This window comes from Drosophila virilis, chromosome 5, assembly GCF_030788295.1.
Source record: "Drosophila virilis strain 15010-1051.87 chromosome 5, Dvir_AGI_RSII-ME, whole genome shotgun sequence".
In the NCBI taxonomy this organism is placed as follows: Eukaryota; Metazoa; Arthropoda; class Insecta; order Diptera; family Drosophilidae; genus Drosophila; species Drosophila virilis.
Window position 1 is genome coordinate 12,758,635 of NC_091547.1, and position 22,751 is coordinate 12,781,385.

The window sequence follows — 22,751 nt, forward strand, 5'->3', positions numbered from 1 at the left end:
AGTGTGGCATCCAGCGCACACGCGTCCGCATCTGCGTCAGCTGCAGCTGCGTCCAACAACAATGGACAAAAGTGTTGAAATCACTAGCGAAAAATATGCTTGTACATGAATGTGTGTGTGTGTGTGTCTATGTGTGTGTTCTTTGTTCACACATCTATTCGGCCACAAATTGAATTTGTTTTTGCTTCATGTTGCATATATATATATTTCACATTTCACCTTATTAACCCCCTTCTTAGTGGGCAGCACAGTTCAGTTGTTGTTGTTTTTTTTTTTATTTTTTTATTATTCTGCTGCTGCTGCTGTTTGCTCTCTCGCGCACGTCACACAATTAACTGCGAATGCAATTACTGTGACGACGACTCGAGACTCGCGACCAGCTGATGACGAATTTTTTTGCAGACAGACGACGACACACAGTGTTTGAACTTTTGTTTATGATCTGCAAGTTACGTAGCGAACTTGCTGTGCAACATTTTGTGTCGCATTTGTTTTCTGCACAAATATTTTGGTAGTTATTATTGATTTACATTGCAAAAATATACGTTTTGGCAGAGCTTTAAAAATCACAATAACTAAAGCAGACTGTTGGTCGAGGTCTTATATTTTCTAATACATTTTTACAAATATCGATAGCGATATATCGATAGATTTGCTTAGCAATGGTAGAATGACACCACATTTTGCGTTCTGTCGATATTTGACTGTCACCAATATTATGTTTAAAAATTGGCATCCACTTGACTTTGTACTTTAGCCTAATATTGGAAATTAAAAAAAAAAAAAAAAATAGACCAAACATGGTATTTAGGAGTTGTACTATGCTTACTACATTTGGGCAATATTTTATCTTATTAAAAACTTGTCTACAAGAGTAAATATCCTTCTACGTGCTGATGATGACCGTTTTTTGTGTAACAGCCGAATCTTGCAATGGCTTTGTGACATCCTGCATAGCTTAATCTGCTGCGGCTGTCTGGCGCAGTCGTTCGATAAATTACAGAGGTGTGAAAGTACGCTAACATCGTATAAATATATCGGTACTCAAAAGAATGCGATACTCATATATCGCACGAATGTAGGCGCCAACTGCTTTTAAAGCAGTAAATTTAAAACACATTTCGCAATCTTTGTTATTATCGGTAATTTGTATAATGCACCCTACAAATGAAACATGTTTTACTAATAATTTAAAAAGACTATTAGACAGGGAACTATATCTTAATTACGTATATTTCAATACACACTCTTGTATAGTCAATGATTAATTAATTTTTAACGAACGCAGCAAAGCCTGCCACCTATCAAAACTTCGCTGATACAAGTGTAGCTTTAATATTCCACGTTCCGAATTTACTATAATATTATTCCTGAAAAATAAGTGCTTGGATTAGAACGAACATTCATAGAAATAACAGATTCTCCAAACTGTAAGAGTACTCATAGCTGTTATTTAACATTGGCAATTATAAACAATCGGTAACATTTAACTATCGATATTTCTGCAATTGCCAAGCTACAATGTCGCCTTGTCGCTTACTCTCAGAGTTGCCTCTCATTTGTCGGCTTGTCGCTCATTCTGTTTCTTGCTGTCGAACCGTGCGGACGCTCGTGCGGATTACGCGCTCTTGTCGTCGCCTTAGCTCGTTTAACGGTCGCCCTCAAGCACGATCACATGCGGTAGTGAATAAAATTGTAGCAAAACAAAACGCCGGTGTACGTCCAATACAAACGCCCAAATGTTCAATAGAGTTAACAACTGAATCGAAGTGCTGTGAAGAATATTACTAAGAAAACCGAGCTTGTGACTTGTGCAAACGTCACAAAAGCAACAAAAGTGCCTTTTCTCTTGCTCTTGCCAACGTACACACATACCAGCACACGAACATACAAATTCGTCTGTTGGTAACAAATACAAGTGCAAACAACAAACGACGCTCTTAAATACGACACATACATACACACGCCTGTGGTTGTGTGCGTGAAACCACTTTTTACCTGGATTTACCTGTTTGTGCGAGTGAAATAAGCCGAAGAGCGGCAAAAGCGAAGAGGTGAACAAAGCGAAGTTGGCAATCAAAATGAATACCAAAGCAAATGAGTGAATGATATTGTTAAGTTAAATGTGAATACTTTTGAATATACGCTAAGAACAAGCGAAAATCAATTAAATAAATTGTATTTTATGGCCCTCTGCTGATTCAGTTCGATTTAATTTGTGCGTCGGTTGCCATGAAAATGCAGTCTAAACAAACGGCGAAGCATACGAACACAAATAAACAAATGTGAGAGAGAGAGAGAGAGAGAGTCGGAGAACGAGAGCGAGTTTAGGAGTTGGAGTTCAATAGAAAACGTCAATTGACGCAACGTGAACCTGTGATCACACACACACACACACACACGCACGCACACATACACAGATATATCAGCATAGAAAAATACTAAAAGAAATACTGGGTGATTCATGAAAAAGTGTATTTTTTTTTTGCCGCGATGATTTCAACTACTTAAATTCATCGAAACATCCCCACCCCTTACTTGTGCTACCACTCCTTTCGACAGAGAATAAAATGCAATAAAATGTTGTTAAAATCACAAAATAACGACAATATCGCGAATCCCGCTCAACAGCAGCCACATCATCAGCATAAGCGAAAATGTCGCTGTCAAGCAACAACAACAACAACAACAACAACACGAACAACTCGCTACAGTTACACCTGCCCGCGGCCACAGCCACGCCCACTGCACAGGCTGCTAGCGATAACGTTAGTTTTAATCATCTCCTCACACTGCACACCCGCCCTGTTCGTCGAAGCACTCCATGCCGGCACCGGCTCCAGTTCGAGTGCTTCCTCGTTCCAGATGGGGGCGTTCGATAGCATTGCGGGCGACAATCGAAAGCCGGCTTTCAAGAACTGCGCCGGCTATGCGCCTTCCGTGAAGGAGGAGCAGCCGGAGAACACGTATGTGTTCACGGTGCAGGCAGTTGATCCGGATCCCAACCAGGAGATACATTACAGCCTGGTACAGTCGGCCAGCGAACGGCCCAAGTTCTCTATACATGAGACCTCCGGCGTCATTATGACCTCGCACATCTTTGACCGCGACGAGCCCATTCACGAGAAATTCGTCTTTGTCACGGTCCAGGCCACGGACAACGGGCTGCCGCCCCTCGACGACGTTTGCACCTTCAACGTGACCATTGTGGACATCAATGACAATCCGCCTGTCTTCAACAAGGCACGCTACGACGAGTCCATGTCCGAGAATACCATGGTGAGTCGCCGCAAATCTTTTGCATCCGCTCCGTCAACCGGGTCAAACGCGTGGACCACGGATTACCGCCGTTTGACCTGCACGACCCATACGTAGCATCCCGTCCAAACTTTTTTGTGATCCTAGAATTCGATTCTCTCTTTTAACGGCGAATTATTTGCAACCCAATCAAATTTGGATACGTTCAAGAAATTGCGGGATTTCAAAATTTTAGGCATGGGATAGGGATAATCCATATAAGGAAGGTTCGATTTTTAGTTAGACTCAAAAACAGCATCAGGTTAGATTGTGGCTTGAACATGTTGGTATATGGAAATGTGAAAATATTATTAAATATTTTATAGTTAAAGAAAATAGGTTAATTTTTGTTAGGGCAAACTTAAAGCTCTTTAAATATTATATTTTGATTAGATCTTTTATTAGTCGTTTATTTTTTTTTTTTTAAATAATTAACAAAGTTGTCGCGGGTTAAAACAGGTTTTCTTTTTAGTGTTATTTCGAAAAGGTTTGCAGCGAAAATTCTCACGAAGTCATAAAGAGCTGGCAGATGAATATTCTCAGATAAATAAGATACATAAAAGATACCTGTCGAAATTGTCTACCTTTACAAATTTTGTGATAAACAAAAATTATAATGCCCCGTTTTGACAGTAGAATTAGTTAGTTGGGGTATTAGCTTAATTGGTAGATGTTTTACGGGGGGGAGGGGGGATCGTTTAGATCAATCTATATATCTATATATAAATTATTATGAACAAGCTAACAAAAAGGTTAAATGGATTGTTTTTCTCGTAGAGCTAAGTTTTCATTTTATATATATTTATAAAAAATGGTATATATAGAAATCTAGGGCATTTATTTTACTTTCTCTTGTATCCAATTTTGAATGTTCTATATTATCGACAGACCCAGGAATAAAGAGCATATTTATAAAAGAGAATTGGCCTTGAACTAGTGTTATTCTTCCACCTGCTATGTGCTGCTTTTGATGGTTTCAAATTGTTGGACAAGCACAAAAAAATCGATCAATAATTAAATACAGTGTTCGCTCGATAAATGCAAATAAATCCGTTTCCCAGAATTCTCCAATACAAATTTAAATGCAAATTAACATTTAAATTAGGAGGAAAAAAAAAACAAACCAATTGCAAGGAAAATTACAAATAATAATTTAATATAATAAATATGTAAAAACTTCTAGAGCAAATCTCATAAATTATCAAACGAAAGACAGCCAAACGAAGAGTTCCAAAGCCCTTATATACCCTCTTCTCACTCAAATCATAAGCAAAAAGAATTTTGGTTTGAATTCAATTTCGAGCTAGCAAAGGTCGCACATTGCGAATAGCCACTGTAGTTAAGGGCACAATGTGTGTTAGTTTTGCATTGGTCAGGTTTTTCGTTTCAGTTCAGGCTGGAGCTTTGGATGGGCTGTTGGGAATTGGCTTGCATAAATTAAGTGCAGGAAAATGTGCATAATTGTGTTCTGGCAGGTGGGCAAGTGCGCTGCTTGGAGCCTGGGGGAAACTGGTCTCTTGTATGGAAGTTGAATCGAACTCGTTTCTCTTTTACTTTCAGCTTGACGCGGTGGTCATGTCGATCAGTGCCAGCGACTTTGACGATCGGAACAACAGCATTGTGGAGTACGAGATATTGCGGGAGCGTGACTTTCAGTACTTCAGAATTGACAAGGAGTCGGGCATCATCTATCTGAGTCGACCGATTGACAAGCGGCCCGGCCAAATGTACACGATTAATGTGCGTGCCTATAATATAGTGCCGGATCCGCTGCAGGAGGCGCGCATCGAGGTGCGCATACGCGTGGTGGAGTCATCGATAAAGTCGCCCTCGTTCGTCGATCCCATTGACGAGCCGATCTACCTGAAAGAGGATCTCAACAATTTCTCACAGCCCATAGCCACACTGCGCGCCGTGTCCAATATGCCGGACAAGCCGGAGGTCATCTTCGAGCTGATCACCGGCCGCACCGAGCAGACGAACGGCAAGAACACGTTCGTGTTCAATCAGATCGGCAACGAGGTGACCATCAAGCTGGGCAAGAGCCTCGATTACGAGGGCATCACGGACTACACGCTGACGATGAGCGTGCGCAATACCTTTGAGCTGGCCGCCGAGCACCAGATCAAGATCAAGGTAGAGGACGTTAACGACAACATTCCATTCTTCACGGAGGTCAAGTCGGGCACGATACTGGAGAACGAGCCGCCCGGCACGCCGGTGATGCAGGTGCGCGCCTTCGACATGGACGGCACGCCGGCCAACAATATCGTCTCCTTTGAGCTGGCCGACAACCAGGAGTTCTTTGCAATCGATCCAAACACGGGCAACATAACGGCGCTGACGACCTTCGATCGGGAGGAGCGCGATTTCTACAATGTAAAGGTCAGCGCCACGGATAACTCGCCGTCCAGCCTGTTCGATAACGGGGATCACAACCATGGCTATCAGGTGTTCCGGATCTCCATTGGTGACAAGAACGATCATCCGCCGCACTTCCAGAAATCTATGTACCTGGCCGATAAGCTGCTCGAGGATGCTAACACCAACTTCGAGGTGATCGAGGTGAAGGCCGACGACGAGGACAACGCCTCGCAGATTGTCTACAGCATTGAGAGCGGCAACGTGGGTGACGCCTTCAAGATCGGCCTCAAAACTGGCAAAATCACAGTTAACCAGCGCCTCGACTACGAGACAATTACCGAATACGTGCTGATAGTGCGGGCCTTCGACGGTTTTTACGCTGACAACACAACGGTTGTGGTCAAAATTGAGGATGTCAACGACAATCCGCCCGTTTTCATGGAGGAGTACAGCAAGACCATTCCCGAGGGGCCCATACTGTCAAACGATTGCATTCTGATCATCAAGGCATACGATCCGGACATCAAGGATCGCACTGCGGATCAGCACATCACGTACTCGATTGTCAAGGAGGATCACAAGAAACTGCTGACCATCGACAATAGCGGCTGCTTGCGGCTCATCCATCCGCTGGATCGCGACCCGCCCAATGGGCACAAGAGTTGGCAGGTGCTGATCTCGGCGAGCGATCAGGACGGTGTTGGCACATCCTTGAAATCGGTTAAACCCGTGATCATCACACTGGAGGACATCAACGACAATGCGCCGTTCTTGATCAATCAGATGCCCGTCATCTGGGAGGAGAACCGCAATCCCGGCCAGGTGGTCCAGCTGCTGGCCAACGATTATGACGAGCCACAGAACGGTCCGCCCTTCACGTTCGGCATCGACAGCGATGCCTCGTCCGACATCAAGACCAAGTTCAGCATCGACAACGACTACCTCTTCGCCAATGTGCAGTTCGATCGCGAGGTGCAGAAGGAGTACTTCATACCCATACGGATCAGCGATGCGGGCGTGCCCAAGCAGAGTTCCGTGAGCATTCTACATCTGATAATTGGCGACGTGAATGACAATGCCATGTCGGAGGGCTCCTCCCGCATCTTCATGTACAACTACAAGGGCGAAGCGCCCGACACGGACATTGGCCGCGTCTTTGTGGACGATGAGGACGACTGGGATCTGGATGACAAGATGTTCGAGTGGAAGACTGGCATACCGCACGAGCAGTTCCGACTCAATCCGAGCACCGGCATGATCACCATGCTCGAGGGCACCAGCGAGGGCGAGTACCTGCTGGAGTTCAAGGTCACCGAGGAATCCATTCTGATAACCAGACACTGGGTCTATGCCGACGTGACGGTAATTGTGCGCGAGCTGCCGGAGGAGGCGGTGGACAAGAGCGGCAGCATTCGCTTCTACAACATTACCAAGGAGGAGTTCATCAGTGTGCCGCGCGATGTGCAGGCGGACGATGTCTTCTCGCTGAAGGATCGCCTGCAGCACTCGCTGGCCAAGCTGTTCAACACCTCGGTATCCAACGTGGACGTCTTCACTGTGCTACAGAATGAGAACCGCACACTGGACGTGCGCTACTCCGCCCACGGCTCGCCCTATTACGCGCCCGAGAAGCTCAACGGCATGGTCGCCCAGAGTCAACAGCGCCTGGAGAACGAGCTCGATCTGCAGATGCTGATGGTGAACATAGACGAGTGCCTGATCGAGCGGCTCAAGTGCGAGAGCTCCTGCACTAACGAGCTGCACAAGAGCTCTGTGCCCTACATGATCTACTCGAACACCAGCTCCTTTGTCGGCGTCAATGCGTTTGTCCAGGCGCAGTGCGTCTGTGAGGCGCCGCCCTCAACCTCGCCCTGCCTCAACGGCGGCAGTCGCCGTTACGGCGAGAACGACGCCTGTGACTGCATCGATGGCTTCACGGGTCCCCACTGCGAACTGGTATCCGTGGGCTTTTACGGCAACGGCTACGCCTTCTACGAGCCCATCTCTGCCTGCGACAATACGCGCATTAGCCTGGAGATTGCACCGCAGCACGAGCAGGGCCTCATCATGTACCTCGGCCCGCTCAACTACAATCCGCTGCTGCCGCTAACCGACTTCCTGTCCCTGGAGCTGGACAAGGGCTACCCGGTGCTGAGCGTGGACTACGGCTCTGGCATGGTACGCATCAAGCATCAGCACATCCAATTGCAGGCGGGTCGCTCCTATCAGCTGGACATCATACTGCAGAGGGCCAGCATCGAGATGACCGTCGACAACTGCCGCCTGTCCACCTGCATGAGCCTGGGCGCGCCGCAGGGCCCAAACGAGTTCCTCAACGTGAACGCGCCTCTGCAGCTGGGCGGCACGCCGGTGGACCTGGTGCAGCTGGGTCGCCAGCTGAACTGGACGCATGTGCCCAACCAGCAGGGCTTCTTCGGCTGCGTCCGCAACCTGACCATCAATGAGCGCACCTACAACCTGGGCTTGCCCTCCCTCTCCCGTAACATCGACAGCGGCTGCCAGCGCGCCGTGGCTGTGGCCGTCAGCTTTGGCATTGATCGCAACTTCATTATTGCGATCATCACGTGCATTGCGCTGCTGCTGATCATCTTGCTGGCCGTGGTTGTGCAGAAGAAGCAGAAGAACGGCTGGCACGAGAAGGACATCGACGACATACGCGAGACGATCATCAACTACGAGGACGAGGGCGGCGGCGAGCGCGATACCGACTACGACTTGAACGTGTTGCGTACTCAGCCCTTGTACGAGGAGAAGCTCTACAAGGATCCGCATGCGCTGCAGTCGGGCATGCGCGATCCCAACGATATACCCGACATTGGTGACTTCCTTGGCGGGAAGAAGGAAAACTGTGACCGCGACACGGGCGCCAACACGGTGGACGATGTGCGGCACTACGCGTACGAGGGTGACGGCAACTCGGACGGCAGCCTTTCAAGTTTGGCGTCCTGCACCGACGACGGTGATCTCAATTTCGACTATTTGTCCAACTTTGGACCACGTTTCCGTAAGCTGGCCGACATGTACGGCGAGGAGCCCTCCGACACGGACTCGAACGTGGACGACGAGCAGGGCTGGCGCATTTGAGGCACCAGAACGTGAACTGGAACAGGATGCGTTAGCGCGAACGAAATTGAAAAGACTTTTACGATAAGTTGTGTAGGGCGCCGGGACGCCGGCATAGCCGGACGGACCCAACACGGCCAATCGACGTGCCGTGCGCTCTTGAAGACATTGCAAATATATATAGATTTTATAAAGGAGGAGCATTGCAAGGGCATAGGAACACGTTTTTTGTATGTAATCGCAGAAAGTGATCTTGATCTTACGTAAAAAAAAAGAAAAAAAAAAGAAAAATCGAAACTTTAATTTAGCAAAGCAACCGAGAACAAAACATCTGCAGAATTGTTGTCTGTATTTTTCGACAAAATATAGAACTTAACATAATTATCATAAACTTTATATCGTACACATAAGTATATATAATAAATATATATATATATAAATATAATTTAATCATTATGAAATGAAAATCAAAATTCAACAAATATTCCTACGAAAACAAATTATTAAAAAAAAAAAACGCACTGCATTTTCTTGCATATTCCCAACAATTTAAATCTAAGTTTAGGGCCTAATATTAATTTCATCTTTCATAAATATATATATCGTATATTTATATATGTACAAGTACTACAAAAGGCATTATTTTAAGTTTAAAACACGCAGAAGAGAAAAAAAGAAGAAGAAGCTCCAGATGTACAGACTTTGGAGACTCGCTAAATCTTCCGAATAAAAGTTATAATAACTCATATTTAAGACAAGTCGCGATATATCAAACACCTAATTTATATGCATACAAATAAATAAAAACAAACGAAAAATCAAGAAAATCAAGAAAAAAAAAGAAAACGATAAAAACAACTCACTTTGAAAATAAGCGCTTAAGTTTTCGTTGTATATTTTTTGATGATATATGATGACATATATACACACATGTAAAAATCAAATCTATTGGATTCAACAGTTTTTAGTTAGACGCTGTAATTATGATAATGCAGATATTTCTATGTTCCATATAGAAGTCGAATTAATAAGTAGAAAACAAAGTTTTATGTGAAAAATAAATTTAATAAATAAATGCTATATGTATTTTTATAAGTCGTTTTTCGTCGAGAGTCCTAAACTAAGCGAATTTTTTACATGCCAACGTAAATTTATTTATATGAAAATAATTTACAACACACACACACACACACACACACACAGCAATTGTGTAAAAATAAACAATACATTTAAAAGAAAAGAACATTATTTTTCATTTACGATTTTCGATTAGCAGCAACAAATGAACCCCGAACCTGACCCCGTGGGCGATAAGCCAAGGTATGGGCGTAGGTATATGTAAATGTAAATAATAAATAATATGTTTATTAAAAAACAAAGAATTAACCAAGAGAGCGAGACTTGTGGATCAGTTTCGAGAGCTCATCCGTAAAAGTCATGTGAAACCTGGTCAGCAGAAGGCATGGAAATATGTATAGTATTACACATGGAGAGCCGCCGAAACGATCGATAAGCTTGCCAGAATTCTTTCTATAAATCAAAGTATACACACACACGCGTAGACTTTCCGACTTATGAAAGCTCCAAAATAAACGCAAACCGAAATCTAAACAAATGCAAACGTAGCACGAACCACGGAACGATTCCCAAACGCATTTTGTTTACACTTGGCTCCGTTGGGCGAGAGGGAGGTGTAGGGGCAGGGGAGCAGCCCACAGTGGAAGTCATTGACTGGCGGCTACCGAACAGCATTTGGCGTCGGAGGAAAAGCCCCATTATCTTATCAGTGGGTCGGCCTGGAAAGTAGGCCGCCATGTCGCCGGCTTCAAATTGTGTGTGAATGTGAACAAATCGATTGCGGCACGAGCAAATGGATTATGGCTCGCACACATCGAACTGGGCCGGCAGCCAACAGTTTAGATGTGCAGGTGCACATTAGCCCACCAAATCGATTGACTATGCAGATGTATCTTAATCTTTATCCAGCACATGACTGTACAATTACACGGCTAGATCTAAGCAGCTGCCTCTTCCCATGATCTTTCCTTCGATTTCCCGCCCTTCAGAAATTTTCCTTTTTTTGAATGTGGGGAACTCTTTTGAATTGTTGATCAGGCGCACAGCTTTTCGTCTTGCTTAGACTTTTATAGCGACCAGATGGTCATCAATTTTCCAGAAATTGCTTTTCAATTGCCTCTCAATAGATTTGCGGTGCTCAAAATACAGAGACCTTCTGGGCTGAGCTCTGATGTCATTGGTAAGGCTTTCGTGGATTGCGGAAAGGCCCGGCATAAACGACAGATGCGTTTATATCTCGGCCAAATTGTCGATAACAAAACACAACCAAAAACAAAGAAGAAACAACAACAACTGCCACAAAAATAAATGCAAAAATTCTGATGAACATAAGGACGTTTGGCTACGCCAGAACGTGAGCCCAGGTAGAGGCCATCGCTGAAAGTCGTAGGGCCCGCTGTAGAGGAAGCAAACAAAACCAAAACTAAAAAAAAAGAAAAAAAAATGGCTGTTGAATAATCAAATAACCTTTTGCTACCTGTCCAGAGAGCTCGGCGCAGCTGCAGCTGCCGCTCAGGTGTGTACGCGTATGAGCCGGAGCCAGGCACGGGATTGGGATTAACATAATAGCGACGAGGCGAAAGCAGCGAAGAGCTGAGCAATGCCAAGTCGAGAACTCGGCTCAGATACTACCTGGACACAGCAAAGGTAGCGGCAGCTGCTGCTGCTGCAGTTCGGATACACACAAGCACATGTATCTCGCGGATACACACAAGCCAACTAACACACACACACACACACACGCACACATATGTATATACGCTATGGCCGTTAACGGAAAAATGAAAGCAAATCTTTGTAACGAACTTGGCCGCCTGCAGAAAACCAGTATTTTGAACTGCTTGACAGCGAGAGGTGTGTATCTGTTGAGCGCCGTGCCGCGCTGTGTCTCTTTGTGTTCTTGAGTGAAGTTCGGCAGCGAACGGAGTTTGAGTGCATTCGGATGTGCTTTGCACTCGTATTCGTATACGCTGTTCCTGCTCATTCGCCAGCTGCCGCCTTCTTTGCACTTTCTGCTAGTTCGAGGTTTCTTTCTTTCTGCGCTTCAAAGCACGCTCGCTCGCACTCTCTCTCTCGCTCTCTCTCCCTTTGTCTCTCTCGCTGTGAACAGCAACAAGCTGAACATGTCACGCACGATGCCATTGTATTGATATTGATGGGCACGTCTTGGCGTTTTACTACCTGTTGATGAGGATGCTGCCGCTGCCGCCGTCGCTGCTGCCACTGTTGCTGCCTCTGCTGTTACCCATCTTTGTCTCCGCTCAGCACTGCAATTTTGCCCTGCCTACACACACACATTCTTCTGCTCTTGATTAATAACAGCCAACTAGCTGACCATTAAGGAATGCGCCCTGGACGTAATGCTGCTGCTCGGCAAATGCCGAGCTTCTCGTCTAAAGTGCTCATTAACACTCTCCGACTATTCATCACAATATCAATTACCATGGCGAGCAGATGCTGGCAGTGTTCCACTCACAAGATCGCACAAAGGTCTTCCATTGTGCTCAGTTCTATTGATGCAAATATACTTTTTGCACGGACTGTAGTCAAATCTATTTTACTTCCATTTGAATTATACATATGCCAAAGTCTAGAGCAGTGTAAAGGTAGTCTTACTTTTTTGCACCCACCTGTACAAATAACAGGCACTGTAAGAAATCAAAGCTTTCAAAATGTAAATATCTTTGCTATTAACACTTGCCTTAAACGTGAACGCGGTAAATGGAGTCTATTTAATAGGCAGCAAATAATTAAATAGAAAATTTCTTTATATGCTACTGTTAATTCTTTTAAGGTAAATTAATCGTTAGAACGGCTTGATCAGCATTTCATTTGGCACTCCTCCACCACCTGCGCCTCCTCCACCCACACACCTTTCGAGACGACACTAATAACTCTATGAAGCGAGCTACGTGTCTGGGCTATTAAGTCGCTTATTAGTTGGCCAACATGCCAACAGGTAGCTCTGGCCTGGCAGATGTCTAGAATCAATAATACAGATCGCTCATAAAGGGAAATTTTTAGCTTCAATTGCTGCCCGTAGTAGGCCTTTGTATTGGAGTCCAAATGCTGTCCAGCGGGACGTGCCGGCTCGAGGTTCTGTCGCAGCAACTGTTTATCCATGCCCGGCACGTACACACACACACACACACACACACACACACACACATACAGACACACACAAACCTATGTGCATAGGTGCATATAAGTGCATATGGATGATATGCAGCAATCGCTAAGGTGAGCTTCTGCTGGCCATCTTTTAATGGCCCCAGCACTGTAGGCCAAAATCGTTTTTAAACGTCAAAAATAATGTAGCTCTTAGGCCGTATTTGGTTGCAGCATACAGAATTATATATTCATATTTGGACAAATAGGCCTTGGAGAAAAATTCATGGCCAGAATTGCATCTAAAGATATTAGACTCAAAAATATAATCTTCAAATCTTTATGTTATTATTGTCAGGCTTTATATATCACTTGATCTAGATAGATTTTTTTTAAGGCAAGCTCAACAACTCTTCATATTGGCCTGGCGCTGTGCTCACAGTGGTGGCAAAAATATTGTACCTCTTAGGCCGTTTTTGGTTGCAGCATACAAAATTATATATTCAAATATGCCTTGGAGAGAGAAATTCATAGCTAGAATTGCATCTAAAGATATTACACCTAAAAATATAATATTCAACATTAAGTGTTAAGTGTTAAAATATAACACTTGATCTAGATAGATTTACTTAAGGCAAACTCAACAGCTTTTCTTATTTGCCTGGCGCTGAGGTCACAGTGGTGGCAAAAATAATGTGTGCAGTGGCCGCTTCTCAGACTAGAAAGGCGCTTTGCAAAAGCCAAAAAGGCTTTTTTGTAGCTCTAAAATTTGACGCTTAGAAATTGGTTTTTCTTTAGAATTATGTTCGGTTTTAAGGGCATTTTGAAAGCAATATACATATTGTTCATGGCTAGAAATATGTTTTGGCTTATATTGCATTTGTTTTTGTTGCTGTCGCCTTTTTGCTTTAGTCTGTTTTGTTAGCTTTGTTTGCCAGCGTAAGCATTAGTTGCCACTCACAGACCAGGCTGAAGGCGAAAACGTGGCAAAACTAGTTTAAGACCATATTTTCTGCTTAAATTGCAATGTTTCCAAGTGATTCAGTTTTCAGCTGCGACTCTTGGCACACGGGCACACGGACGCAGAGAGGTGCCCCGCAGCACTTTGGACTTGGGCTCGATGACTGTGGCAGCGCGGCAGTTCCTACCGCCTCATTTGCATTCTTAGAGTGTGAATTTTTTCACCTTTTTTGCATCGACTTACAAAGAATTTGGAATTCCAAGAATTGCTTTTGGTTTTAGCTGTACACTCGGTCCCTTTCCCAGCACCTGGCAGTTGGTTAATAATCTGCAGAATATCTAACAAAACAAATATAAGGCTACGAGTTGAATAATAATAATTACTGAATCGCAACATTAAATATTTATATATAACATAAATATTTTGGAAATGCTGAAGTGAGATTACATTAGAAATATTTAACAAACATTCAACTGCAATTTTTACTTGTTTGTTATTTGCGAGTCTCAGCAAAATGTAATCTTTAGCAAAATCCTAAGCATTCTGTTTGTAGCCCAATTAAGCGTGACATAATATCTGATATGACTGCAAATAAATAGAAATAGAAATCCATACGCCAGCTGTCAGAGTTTTTGTTGCTATAAATGTGCGTCAACAAATGTCGATTATTAATATAGAAAAAAAAGGGAAACGCAGTCCAAAACAATGTGAGGAGAGTCTGACGAATATGCGGAAACCCACGAAATGCTTTTTGCACCCACCCTCGTGGAACGGGACGAGTCCCAAATAGCGCCCGGGACCGCAGGGTGGATCAATGCAGTCCAAAAATCGTGGCACTCACGTAAACAATGCACTCGCTCGCTTTAGTTTCGGTGGCCCGGCGACAACAATAAAATTAAAATGAAACTTCGCTGGAAACCCTACAAGTGAAATATGACCCTAATACAAATTAGAGTACCCCCCACAACACACAAACACACACACAGATACACACACACACACACAGATACATACGCGCAGCAACCCTCGCCATAAACCATAATTTATGAACAATGCGAACCCAAAATGGAATTCCCAAAGAGCAAAAGGGCTGTGCTAAAGAATCGCATTCGTCTTTATGAAATCCAAATCGAAGCTTTGCGCATGAGCAACAGCCTCAAGGACTCAAGGATGTGTGCATGTAGGTACCTACTACTCGGGTATTAGGGGCCTCCCGCCCCTGGGATAAATCTCTGGCCAGTTAGGTAAACTAATGCCCTTTTCTGTGACCAATGTCGGCTTTTTGCCTCAATTGCTGGCAGTTGTGATAATTGATAAGAGCACCGGATATGTAGGTCGTTGGGTACACACACACACACACACGGCAAACACACACACACATAGTTGCCCTATGTACACATAAATAGATATGTATGTGAATGCGTGCCCGTGTTTCCCTCTATCGTCGTCGCATTGACAACTGCGAAAAGATATTGAAATTCTCAGCTAGTTCGTTTATCTAGATGTCGCCTGGTTGCTGTTGTTGTTGTTGTTGTTGTTGTTGTTGTTGCTGTCCCTGTTGGCCTTATTGCCGCCTGAGTGCATAATGAATGCATCCATAGCCATGGATATGTGCGGTTGTGTATATGGAATATGTGGAATGTGAATGTGAGTCTTTGACAGCTTTGATAAATGCCGCGTCGTGACAAGAGCTCCGCATGTGCTGCAGTTCGATAGCGGTAAATCGGTAAATCGCAGGCTTGGAGAACCCTCAACCTCCAAACCTCAACCCTTTTTGTGAATATACTTAACACAGGCGCCCTTTGTAAGTCCAGGGATCATCGAAAGCTTTTGAATGTTAATTTCTATTTAAATGAAGTAAACATATGGTAGATATGATGGAGATGCCATTGTTTGAAAGGAAATCACAGAACGTTTCACCAATTAAAATTTGTTGAAGACTTGCGTCTGTTTCTCCTATGGGATGATGATACGTTCTCAAAACAATCGCAGCATGTTAAGTCGGGTAAACATGGCTTCAAAATCTGTGGCTGTCAAATAAGCTTCAGAGTTTCGTCAACGCTGCAGAAATTCAAATAGCAATGGCCAAAAAAAAAAAAAAAGAAAAGAAGACATTTAAAATACGACGACGCGAAGGTTTCGCTGCAAAAAACTGCTAAGTCGAAATAAAAGAAACACGACATTTGAGTAACCTAAGTAGAAAATAAAAAATAAACAAAAAAAAAAAACAGCGCAAAACAAATAGAGAAGTCGTCGAATTGGAGCATCAGTTGCCTTCGTTTCTGGACTTGGACTGGCCGCATGGTGTCCACGTTTCCAATAAACCAAAAAAGCAATGACACAAAAGATTCAGTTTACACTGCAGAAAGCGGCCAAATGTGAACGCTTCTAAGGCTGCCCACAAACAAGGCCAAAGGTCGGCCAATCCACAGCACGACAGAATTGGCCTCACAGTCAAAACTGCAGCTCATGTGCCACATGATTAAATGATGTTAATATTATTGACAATACAATTATTATTAATAATATCATTGTTATTAATATTATTATTATTATAATTGTTATTACTATTATCATTGTTATTATTATTATTATTATCATTATTATTATTAATATCATTTTTATTATTGCTCTAATTATTATTATTATAAGTATTTACTATACGCATTGGAAGGTTTCACGGATCCGGATCCTAATTGTGTGAATCTCAAGCAATAATTTTTGAGTACTGGATATAATAGATGAGAGTATATCTTCCAAATTGTAAACTTAACCCCAAAGTTCTAATATTTACAGACCACAAATTACTTCTGCATAAGACGCATCGTTCAGAGTTTTTGTATCTCTGAAGTTGTTCAACATTCTTGAAGAACGTATTAGTGTGTAAACCCATTTCAATTACCACAGACCCGGTTTATGAGGTACTTAACCCTGGTGGGGCCACACAGCGCGAAATCTCGCACCAAATGGCGCTGGAACCGATCAACTTGAGTGCGTCGACAGTTCCCAAAGCGGTTGAAAGAAGACCCTTACACACACACACACACACACACAATAGTCTCGTATGTTGCATGATTTAACAACTTTAAGAGCGTTAGAGAGAGGCAGGAAAATCTTGGCATTGTTGGGTAATAATCCACCTCGAGCAGTAATGAACGCGGTCCAGGTCCATTTGACAAATTAGTCGATCATTTGGGAATTTGAGACCGAGGAACGCACCTCCAACCAGTCTATTGGAGGCAGGGCAAGTGTGGCAAGAATTGGATCCGCTTAGTAGTTGCAACAAGCTGCACCGCCTCGCCCCCTCTGCCACTAAAAAACGCAAATTGTTTTTACAGCGAACTCTTTCTAAGCTCTTCTGGTATTTGACGTCGCTTTTTGCTGACTGAGAATTAAAACATTACCAATGTTTGTAAATATTATTAGGAACTACTTTAATTTAATATTTTTTTAGTTTTTCCAGATTTTGGAATCCACACTCAACAGCTGGGCTAATAAGGCACATGTGACCGTCGAGGGTTTAGCCATATACCTGTCAATTATATAAATAGGAAAATCCTAACATGTCACCGAAAAGCCGAAAACCCCCATTTTTCCAACATTTTGGATGCTGCCCTCCCTTTGGCTACCTTCACTTATGCTTATCGTAAGACAAACTTCCTGAATACGAGACGAGCATATATTTCTGCGATACCTCCCTTTTCCTTTGAAATAATTTCGAAGTCCCCTCCAAAATGTTTTGTATACATTTTTACTCAGCTTTTAAACTGTTAGCAAAAATCTTTGTGATAGATTCACAGAATATCCAAAATTCGCTTACACTATATTAAGAGCGAAAACTGTAATTTAACAAAGATACAGATAGATAGATAGATAGATAGATAGATAGATATATAGATAGACGGATAGATAGATAGATAGATAGATAGATGGATGGATGGATAGATAGATGGATAGATTTATTAACTCTGACTTATGCTAGTTGCTTGTGCTTCTGCTGCGCTTCTCACTTGTTGCACGTTCGGACTTTCGGCTTTTGTTTTCTGCGTAAATTGCATTTAACGCAGTGCTAAATCTAAGAATGAGGTCAGCTGCTTTTCTCGTTAGAGTTGGACCTCAGCTTGGGTGTTTCTCTTGAGTCTTTCATCTGGCTGGAACGCAGGCTTCCGCTGCCGCCGATGGCCGAGTGACAATGACTCCGAGTGCAATTGTCTATGTAAAAAGTATCTTTTGAAGCGCGGCCATAAAAAAAATCTTTTCAAGTTTGCCGTTTGGATGTCTGTTAATTTGGTGCTGGACGTGCCGCACCAAAAGCCAAGCTGCTTGCCATGGACGGCGGCTTCAAAGAAAGCCCGTCCAAGCTCAGCTGACAGTGCACTTCCGTTTACATCCAAAGGGAAGGGGGTGGTTATAGGGGGGGGAAGTGGATTGGCGCGTGCGCACGCACATTCCGGGACACAATTGGAGCCAACGCAGCGCGCATTTAAATGGGTTTTTTGGTTTAAAGAGCATTTAAGCAAATTAGAGTCTATTGGAACGCATTTGTTTTTGCTTTTGTGTTATTTATTGAACCGGAGACAACATACAAAACTGAAGCCCAAAAGCAAATGAAGCGCGAAATTCAAACAATGCTGCAGAAATATTCACACGCATGATAGAAAAACAAACACAAACAAAAAGAACTGAAAAACCCAAGTTGTTTCATATAATTTTCGACTATTTCGAGTAAAGCAAATTTTTTGGTTCCATAAACAGATATCCATTTAATTAATTTCAACAATTTGGGCCAATTGTTATTGCTCTCATTTAAATATTTAAACGCATTTTATATAAGAAATTTCAGTCAACTATAGCTTAAAATTGTAAACAAAAGAAAAATACATAGCTTGTTTCCTAGTCTGGTAAACAAATGCAAAAATGCAATAGTATGTTTTCCATTAAATACACATACACCTACAAAATATATATATTTATATATATGCATAGTTCGCATCTGGCCTGGATTCTAAACAAATCATAAAAACTGGCCATAAGAATGAAGTAAACGAAACGATTTTTAATTTGAGCTCTCGCGAATTTCTCATAAACTGAACGCGAAGCACTTTTAAGTGCTGGCGCAGCTAAATTCCCACCCAAATTGTTTACACAATTCTCAGCTCCAGTTCCCCAAAAAGGTGCCCCCATATGGTTGTGCCGGCAATTAGTTGCGCTTGCCCGGCGCTGCCAATGGATAAACAAATGCTGGATGTGTCTCTGTGTAAACTTGGGCTTATTTCTAAAACTTTTCACTGCTGAGTTGAGCAACCTTTTGTTATGCAAATCAAGTGGCGACATTCACGAAATAGCCATAAAATCAACTTTTTCAAATATAAATATAATTGAATAGTAGCTACACACAATATGTGATGTGTATAAATGTTTATGCACTTATGCACTTTGTTATTGTTGTGGGCGTGGTTGCGTTCATATTGAAATTCCATTTTTGTTGTTAGTTTTGGCCGTGCTGTGGAAATGTGACCGAAAAAAGGTCAATTACGCGACTTCTCGTTAACAGTTTCCCAGGCCTAAAGGCAGCCAAGCGTAGCGGCACCCCTGCCTCGCACCAACCGCCCCCCTCGCACTGGCCACACCCCGCACATCCTCGGGCGACCTCAACTTCATTTTACACAGTCGAGTGCATTTGCCGCTGCAATTTTGTTGTAGTCCGCAGCACCTACAAATTTTTGGTGGCCAAGCAGTGAGTTCTTGTGCCTGTCATTATCATGATAAACAACAATATATATGCACACACACACACACACACACACACACCCGACACGTCACAGGTGTCATCCGCTTTGCCGTGTTTTTATCAAGCTCTGAACCTTTTACTGCTTCAGCTGCACCTGCTGGCCATCTGCCGATCAAGGTGGAATGAACCCATTTGGAAGCCCATCAGGCTTGTTGTCAGCATTTGTTAGTTGATTTGTAATTTTGTGATATTCTATTTAAATCGTAGCTCGAAAGTAGGCAGCACACTAATTGCGGCGATAACCGATCGAATTTCCCGACAATTGCACCCAATTGGGTTATTTGATACTTTTGGCTAAGCGACAACATTTTGCTGATTAATTTTTGAGAAAATTGCACAAACTTGGCAGTAAACGACAACAACAACAACAACAACAACAACAACAACTGGGAATTAACTTTTTTATGGTTGCATTGTTTATGTTTACACTCGAACTGTTGACGTGACTTCCAGCGAATAATTAAGAAATGAATTGGTTAACTTGAATATGAAGCAGCGGCAAGTCTCATCAACTGGCGCTGAATTTGAATAAAATGCAAATTAGTGAATCAAACAGAGATGCGAGCCGCACTCTGCGAAATTTCGATTTCCATTTTGTTTTTGGACAGCGAACAGTGGAGCGATCCCAACGGGTTTTTCACCCGCTTCTGGCATGGGACAATTTCTTGGCGTCTTTTCACACGCTGCGCCCGCGCTATTTATATTATCACATTTGTCACATTTGGCAGTTCCATCTGGTCTGGTATTAGCCGCATTTGTATCTTCTTACCCCCGTTTCCCGTTTCCTGGTTGAGTCCAAGAAAATTTAGCTGACAAAAATGAAATTCTTAGAAAAAGTGAGTGACGCTACTTTCCCAATATGATGGAATATTTTATTATAATCTTCAAAAAAAAAAACCCTTACAGAAGTCGGCTTTAAATGACCCGTCGTTATAAAAATTCCGATCATTTTCTGTAAACGTTGGAGTACTAAAGATAATATTTCAGGTATATCAGAAAGGTGTTGCCATAAGTGGAATCAGAAGGTAAAACTAGCAGATTCGAATGAAGTTGTCGAGTTGTTGAGTAAACACAGATTGGCAACCGAATCAGAGAGTGAAAGAGAAAGAGACGGATGTTTGTATGCTCCGTGAGCAAACTTTGAATCATATCTTATCGAAGCGCACTTTTATCTGAACAAGCAGAGTGATAAGGGCCCGACGTGAGCATAACATGGCCATGTGTATCTAGTCGCTGGCATTGTGTTCCAATAACATCCGCTGCACCCAACTGTGCAACTCATTGTCAGTTCGTTCAACCCGTCCGTCCCCTGGCCTGGCCAGGCAGTAGAACTGAACTAAAGCGCAGGCTCAGTCCAAAAGCCAAACAATAATAAAACAAACAAAACTGGTTAAAACTGACAAAAAAAAAAAAGCCCTAGAGGGGTAAATTCAAATGCAGAGGCCCGCAACGACAAGCCCGACAAGCCGAAGCATAGAAAAAGCGTTGCAACAGGCGACAGTCCAGGTCAGGCTCGGGCCAGGCTATGGGGTCAAGCATGGTCCACGTGCAACATACATGTGCCGCACTCCCGTGTCGACTTCCGTTGCCAAGTTGCCAATGAGTCACGAACCGGAATGCAAGCTGGACAAATCCCAATTGCTGAAAATTGAGACACAGCAATTAACCAGTCCACCCCTCCCTCTTTCCGCGATCCAGATCCGTTCGGCACATGGTTTGCAACTCTAGCCCCCGTTGGACTTTAATCGCAGCGTGCGGCGCATGCGCGACCTCCTTTGGCTTCGTGCCCCTCGAGTGCCGCTCGACGTGGGACTCTTTTTGCGGCTGTTCCTGCTGCAGTTGCGCATAATTAGCCACAATAACAAGTCCAACTTTTTGGCTTTAGCTGATTTCGCAGTTCGTTCGGTGGCAGCTGTCGCCGCTGGCTGCAAAGCTCTGCAGTTTCTTTTAATACCCTGTACCTATTGGAAATCGTTGCGAAAGGGTATACTGGTTTTGTGTAAGTACACTACAGGGAAAACTCTTTTGGACGGACAGCTACAGAAGGGCAAAATAGTTTGATAGAAAATGTCCAAGGGGGGCTTCTATTATTGTTATTCAAGGTACGAAGAATCACAGCTTGCGGTATCTTCTATTCGAGCACTCCCCGCCAGAGCACTCTCTTTTGTTTTTGTTACTTTCGCATTCTGCTTTGTTCCCGTTGCAGATTTATTTGTTGCACACTCCATTCTGCTTTGCTACCCCCTTTTTTTCGACACTTCTCTGTATATAAATATTCGAATATACAGACAAACATTTCAAATAGCAGCTGCTGCAGTCGAGCGATTGCAATTAGTCCCTTATCATGGAAAGGGTTGGTCCTCAAAAGTAAAAAGAATATATCATGGTTGAAAATTGTTTCACGAGGATCTAGCCAAAGAAAACATTCATGACCAAAGCATTTGAAGAGCCCTTTCTGAATTGTAAGCTAAATGGTTCCAAATGTTGATATGTCTCGAATTCGAGTGCAAAATAACCATAGACTATCATTAGAACCTTAAACTAGCCCTAACAACCAAAATAAACTATACCGAAAGCCGAATTGAGCATCGTTTTTTTTCCCAATGGTCATAAATATATTTGGCTGACATACATACATACACGTACACATACACATACATACATACATACATACATACACACATACACACATACATACATTCATACATACATACATACACACACATACATACATACATACATACATACATACATACATACATACATACATACATACATACATACATACATACATACATACATACATACATACATACATACATACATACATACATACATACATACATACATACATACATACATACATACATACATACATACATACATACATACATACATACATACATACATACCTACATACCTACGCCTCCTGCTCCGCCCCCTTGGTGCTCCTCCTCCTGGTCCTCCGCGATGCTCCACGGCTCCTCAGCTTCCAGGGTTGAGGCCTCCTGCGACTAATTGAAGGGTGAAGCCGGCAGGCCTTACTTAAATTTTTGAGAATCGAGGAGG

General features: G+C 43.1%; 2 protein-coding genes across 2 annotated transcripts in view; one reads left to right on the plus strand and one right to left on the minus strand.

Moving 5' to 3' along the window:
* The window catches only part of LOC6626821 (protein DOP1 homolog), a 44,042-nt gene that overhangs the window by 9,586 nt on the left and 11,705 nt on the right, over positions 1 to 22,751 (minus strand). The window lies entirely within an intron of this gene.
* shg (E-cadherin shotgun) lies at positions 1,572 to 9,831 on the plus strand. The gene is made up of 2 exons (XM_002050136.4): positions 1,572 to 3,279; positions 4,858 to 9,831. The coding sequence occupies exons 1-2, from the start codon at positions 2,581 to 2,583 to the stop codon at positions 8,764 to 8,766; spliced, it is 4,608 nt and encodes a 1,535-aa protein (XP_002050172.2). The 5' UTR covers positions 1,572 to 2,580; the 3' UTR covers positions 8,767 to 9,831.